The sequence below is a fragment of the Dermacentor variabilis genome, chromosome 5 (genome assembly GCF_050947875.1).
Source record: "Dermacentor variabilis isolate Ectoservices chromosome 5, ASM5094787v1, whole genome shotgun sequence".
NCBI classification, from domain to species: Eukaryota; Metazoa; Arthropoda; class Arachnida; order Ixodida; family Ixodidae; genus Dermacentor; species Dermacentor variabilis.
The window spans coordinates 167,630,266-167,636,292 of record NC_134572.1 but is presented as its reverse complement, the minus strand read 5'-3'; the positions used below and the strand labels follow the sequence as shown (position 1 = coordinate 167,636,292).

At 43.9% G+C, this 6,027-nt stretch overlaps 1 protein-coding gene across 1 annotated transcript; it reads left to right on the top strand.

The window, feature by feature from the left end:
• The first annotated feature begins 256 nt into the window (after positions 1-256).
• On the top strand, positions 257-3,133 carry LOC142583320 (uncharacterized). Its single transcript, XM_075693744.1, has 3 exons — positions 257-345; positions 1,269-1,461; positions 2,892-3,133. The coding sequence occupies exons 2-3, from the start codon at positions 1,288-1,290 to the stop codon at positions 3,105-3,107; spliced, it is 390 nt and encodes a 129-aa protein (XP_075549859.1). The 5' UTR covers positions 257-345; positions 1,269-1,287; the 3' UTR covers positions 3,108-3,133.
• The last annotated feature ends 2,894 nt before the right edge of the window (positions 3,134-6,027 follow it).

Genomic DNA, 6,027 nt, shown 5'->3' with positions numbered 1-6,027 from the left:
AAAATAAGCACCACAATAGCCTGAACCTGCCGTGACCAACAATTATTGCGGCCAGGCGGGTTCGCCCATTGGAGAAACAACCGGCACTTGGAAAACTCAAATGCAACTGTACTTGCGCAATGCCCCATTGCAGGCTGGGCCTATCACCAACCGATAGTTTGCGGACATGACACCAAACGAGGGCGCCATTATACAATCCGTGGACCAATAGCGGCGTGGACTGCTTATCAAGTGCGAGGTCTCGTAAACAGTTTGTCGGCTGATTGTGCACGCACCACATAAGACATCTGGCCGTCGCCCACTGAGACACACTTGAGACGCACGCAGCTGTGCAACCAGCACCAAGTGAGTACGAACTACTCAAGCCGTCTTTAGCTCTGTCATCACTTAAATTTGAAAAGGTGGGACTATGGACGCCCATTTTTTCAGCCCGTTTTCACCATTTAGACCGAACATCAAACTTCAGAGTCCGTAACAATTGAACTGAAAGGGAACAATGCGAGAACATTGCGTTTTAATACGACGCTTTGGATTACGAGCGTACTATAATGCATAAAAAATTTGAAACTCCTGGACTTTCACAGCTAATGATGAATAAGCGAATTGTGAAATAACTGCTTCCCTAGAAAGCCCTTTCCAAGTTATCTGCACCAAACCATGTCATTTAAGCCGCGATTGACATGAGTGCACGGGTGAGTAGTTGAATCTAAAAGCCCGTATATTGCACAATTAGCGGCAAATGTTAGTCAAAGGAAACGCAAATAATTTAACAAGGAACAACAAGCCTATGGCCGCAGCTTCGTACTTTGAAGTTCACTGTTTCTAGATTTAGGCCCTGAAAAAGCTACTTGCTGCGGTAACCAAAGCTAATGAGAGTAACGATGTATTTGAAGCAACGATGTCGTGCTGTATGCACATGTTCGATACCTATTCGCTTTGAACACATGCTTTGCACACAAGGCGTTTCAGCACTGGCGCCTATTGATGCGCAGTTTTCCTTTTTCCCGCGTCCGTATTAGGTATTTCGAATAACGTCGCGCGTAGATGTTATTAGCTCATTGGTTTTATTATTCATAATTTAATTCGAGTTAAAATATTAAGCTTCCACACCTTTCGCTACTAAGAAAAGCCCATAATAATGTAGACGGCCAACTTACAGCCCGTTTTCTTTTTTCAATGTACACTGCCATGTGCATATAATAATTCTTTTTGACGCAAACTATGGGCCTTCAAGATCCAGGCTCAATTGTCGTTCTCTTTTGCTGCAGGTCGTCTAGAGTTCCAGCCATGCTAACTAAAGTGATGGTTCCTGTTCTTGTGGCATTTGTCGTGGTTGTGACCAGTGTCTCGGCGGTCACCGCTGATGAATCCATGGTCTGCCCTATCGTGGACGACAAGGGAGTCAACGCCACAATGTTCCCTAACGTCTACGACTGCTCCACATACTACATCTGTGCTCAGGTGAAGATTAGCTTTGTGAGCGTGACAAACTGGCACATATAGATGCATTTCTTTTTTTTTTATTAGAGTATTAATTTTAGCACTAAAGGTACACACGTCCCATTAAGCCAAGCAGATCCGATCCGCGCCTCTCTTGGCCACTGTGTTGCAATGCCAACATGTCAACGGCTCTTTAAACACGTTCACAAGGTCCCAATGTAGAGTCAATTCGGAAATTTTAATACTTCAGTCACATAATTAAACAGCTTTATTTTACCTCCCCTGCCCCTTCGATCATAATCGCCAAGCTTCTGACAGAACATTTTAACAATGTGCCCTTTGGTTAACTATTATAATAGGTTACATGAGAAATCGGAGAAGTAATCACACACTTCATAAGGAGATACGGAGATCAATAAACAAGTCTTTCACCCAGGCAAAAAAAGAAACAGATGGTGATGCTCACGTTTATGATGCTTACAGTGGCAGGAGGAGTCGTATGATCTGTTATGTGAACAGCATGATTTCAAAGTTTGGCTCACACTTTCCCACTCCCAGTTATACCCTCCCATCCAGCAATCCTTTTATGAAACAAGCAAGCCGTCTCTCCACCTGCATCAGCCACTAACAAACGGTTTACCCACCCCATGCGCGAACGACTGCTTAACTTCATTCCTTTTTTTACACCAATGAAAAATTAATCAAATAATCTTCATGCAAGCCTCATTCTTCACGCTGAATTTGCGCCTTAGAAGTCTGCCATTGACTCAGTCTTCACCTTATTGCGTCACCTGCATGTATAGCATTTTCTTTCCCTGCTTTTGCCGACACTTTGCTGCGCTTATCAACTTTCGTGTCTCTTCACTTACCAAGTTTTGTCAGTCTTATTTGGCGCACTTTTCAATGCACATTGAAATTCGTATTTGCAACTTGCTACATTTGCGTTTATCATTGTTTTTGATAACCATTGTGTTTTTAGTTTCCGTTAATGCTGCAGTAAGGTATTTTCTGGGGTTCTGAAATTTTGGTGCTTGGCCACCCCTCCCATAGAGAGCCTGCAAATCGGGTATTTGAGGTAAAAAAAGGCGCATAAGAACTGGATCCAAACTAAAAGCTTCAATGGCTAAACAACAGGGGGAAGGCGCTAAATCATGTTATGGAAACACAAAAGTGACAGACTGAACTGAAATTCTGAGTACCAGTGCATAAAAAACAGTTCTCAATGGAATCACTTCATTCTTCGATGTTCACTCTTTGTGAAAAGCTGAAAGACATTCTGTCGCTCACATCGGTCCACGGGCACTCTGGCACGGCTTCTGTAGATGGCCCTGTGTACATTAAACCAGAAATACTTAACGATATTTGTCATGCTGGTGCCCAATTTGAGCAAACATTATTTTGCCAAACTTTTTTTCATACGAACTCAACCTACACTGTTCTCACTATTGCAGGGCGTCCCAATACTCAAAGAATGCCCGCTTCCCCTGCTCTTCAACCGCGAGCTGAACGTGTGCGACTTTCCGTGGCGAGCTGCATGCGTCGAGCTCCCTCTCCCAGAGCCCAAATCGCCAACTACCGAGGCCCCGCCAGCCACTGAAAAGATTATCATCACGCAAGTCGTCAAGCAGATCATCAAGACTGTTGACGACGAGACACCATCATCATAGGCAATAAAATCTGAAGAACGGCACAAGGGAGGTGTTTCTCTTGAAATGGGGATGCGTTTCAGTGAAATGATTCCACAGCCATGGGTCTGTTGTTTAGCCAGCCGTATCTCTTGTGTGCGTAACAAAAGGCGCTGCGCCATCTTCAGAACAGATGGCACGTGCGCCGGCAGGCTTGCACGATTTCTCTCAAAATTCACCAATAGCTCGAAAGGCAAGAACACCATTTAAGTGTTGGACATGAAATTCACAGGCGGCCGACTTTATCTTGCCAGTTGCATCTCGATGCACACTAAGCTAAAACGCGAATTTATGTTCGTATGGTGACACCTAACGCCAACAAATATGTCACACATTGGTGGTCAGTGGTGCTTAGAAAATATGAGAATGGCGCGATTTTACGCGCGGTGGGCATTCGAGTCCTGGCACAACGAAATTACCTTCGAAACTAGGATACGATATTATACACCGGCGACCTTAGCCTTCCGTTCACAAAAAGTCAGATATGTTGCACAATATTTCAAACAACACTCTGAGGCGGGACGTATTCGGATGCGAAATCGTAAAAAAAAGGAACATGTCGCGTGTATAGTACGTATACCAAAGACAAAACAGCTGTCTGAATGCGGAAACATATGGCAAAACGGGCAACTTAACCTTTTCGCGCAATAAAACATGAAGCATTTTGTGTCGAGAGTCAGAGAACAATAGATTTCCGTCAGATGATCATAGATTTTTTCACAAACGTCGATGCTCATCCCGGTGGCAAGCTACTTCAATGGTGACAGCAGTGTTTCGGTAAAGGCGCATGCGCGGGCCTTTGAAACAAAAGTAATGCCACCCTAGGCGAAAATTTTCGGCGCAGTGGATACGCCTTTGCGATCCTGCAATTTCCTTAGCTTTAACTACGAGCGTGTCACGTGAGTTGAAATGCGTCGAGCATTGCTGATCCTCCCAATGTGCCAACCTGCGTCAAGTATGTCTGAAAAAAATATTACGTAGTGGTGGCTCCCCTCAAAATAAATCCCAAATATTTTTGCGATGCATGAAGAACTCTGGTATAACCTCCCATTATTCCATTTACATTAGCTTCAGCGAAACAGGTGAGTATAAATATTTCAAGAAAGTAACACATCCCTTTAAGAACTTAGGGAAAGCTACGCAAAAAAATCAACATGACTGGTTGTTCTTTAATGGTGATGCTATGAAGTTGTGTTTCCCGAAGCGGCAGTCAGTGAATGTAAACGCCATTTAGTCCTGCCGAGATGTGATGTATTTTAGAGTACGCGAACATGATACGCATTCTTGCACACGGTACGTATTCTGGTATGCATTATCGTACGCGTAATGCAACAATTTGCATCGAACAGGAGATTGAGCATCTTCCTTTTCTATAAGAGATAACGAGGAAAATTCTTGACTAGTAAAAGAGTAAGGAAGACCAATTTATGTGATTGATTTACAGTGGAGATGTGCAATCGTCGAAACGTTGGTCCTTGGCCGCGGCTTCGCGTGTTCGCATTCCATTGATAAATTCAAAGCTACTACTCCCTATCGACATCACTCTCATTTTCAATATTGCTTGACATAGCTACTGTATCGGTAAGTTTGGTCCATTGCTGCAGTGTTAAAGAATCTGCTTCAAGGTGCCTCTCACCCTACTACAGAGCCCCACCAGCTCGGCGCATATCGGCGTCTCGTGCTGCAATGATTCACGCAATAGGCCGCATCACGGTGATGTGAGCTACAGTTGAGCCTGCCACACTTGTGTGGCAGGCCCAACTGCCATGCTAATGTCATGCTAATGTCATGCTAATGTGTTTTTCTACAAACAGAAAAACACATTAGCATGACTGTTTACATCTCTGAAACCCTTAATTAGCTATACTGAAGCAAATCATGCATATATCTTTGAATTTTGTGAAATTTTTATAAGTATGTCCGGGTGCAGTAGTTCCGTTAGTAGCTCGCCGCTTCGGGTGGGCATCTTACATCCGTTTGTAATGCATTTATTTGTGGAAATACTTCACCGTGTAAGTAGTCAAGCGGTACGTTTTGTTTCCTCGTGTGACGATGGTGTACAGTAACAGGGAGATTAGCAAAATGCGCTCGCACTGCAAAAACGAGGCTACTTGTTTACAAGAATCTTCGGTTGCATGAGAAATGCAAGTAAGACACCCCAATACCTGCACGCACAGCACGCATTTCGCCATAGTCCGAGTTTTTCCTACGATCGACAATTTCTTGCACAAAATGCCGACATCTACTCCTATATGTTTTCCCATATAGTGAAGCACTACTTGCTTCATGTTATTCATGCTGCACTTACAAGGCCATTTGTCACCAGCACCAAGTGACCATAAAGAGCTTCACATGAAATAGGCGCCTCCTCTTTCAAGCTGTATTTTTTCTACTTCACTCGCAGACTAAAGTGTCGCAAACGCAGACGTTGTGGCTTCGCGGCCGGCACAATAATTCAGTGCACCGTCTGTAGAACCATCGCTAACGCGCCTAAGTTATCCTCTCTGGAAACAGAAAAGTTTGGCTTTTCTGACGACCAGTAAAAGAAAGCACTAGTTATCTAGCCAGACCTAGAAACGTGCAAATAAGGTTGGTGAGGGCCAGGAAAGGCAGGGAGGACCGCAAGAATAGAAAACATGATTAGCTACACACTCTCAAGACAAAAGAAGTGTCAACGACTCATTCAATCGGAAGTAACAATTGCTCCATATATCACTCAGTTTCCGAGCCTGTATGTACACGACGAAGGTGGCTGCTAAATATACGTTCAAACAGAACGAATGTGCGTCTTTCATGAAGGACAACAGCGAAGAAAAAGTGGATAGAATTGAATTGTTGAGTTCATAATGAAATAAGCGGCTGCTTTGGCAAACGTAGGTTTTAGCGCTTCCTCTCTAATATC

Excerpts from the sequence above, each read along its gene's own strand:
- LOC142583320 (XM_075693744.1), top strand. The coding sequence starts at position 1,288 with ATGCTAACTAAAGTGATGGTTCCTGTTCTTGTGGCATTTGTCGTGGTT. Across the intron at positions 1,462-2,891 it reads CATACTACATCTGTGCTCAG|GGCGTCCCAATACTCAAAGA; the intron begins GTGAAGATTAGC and ends TCACTATTGCAG.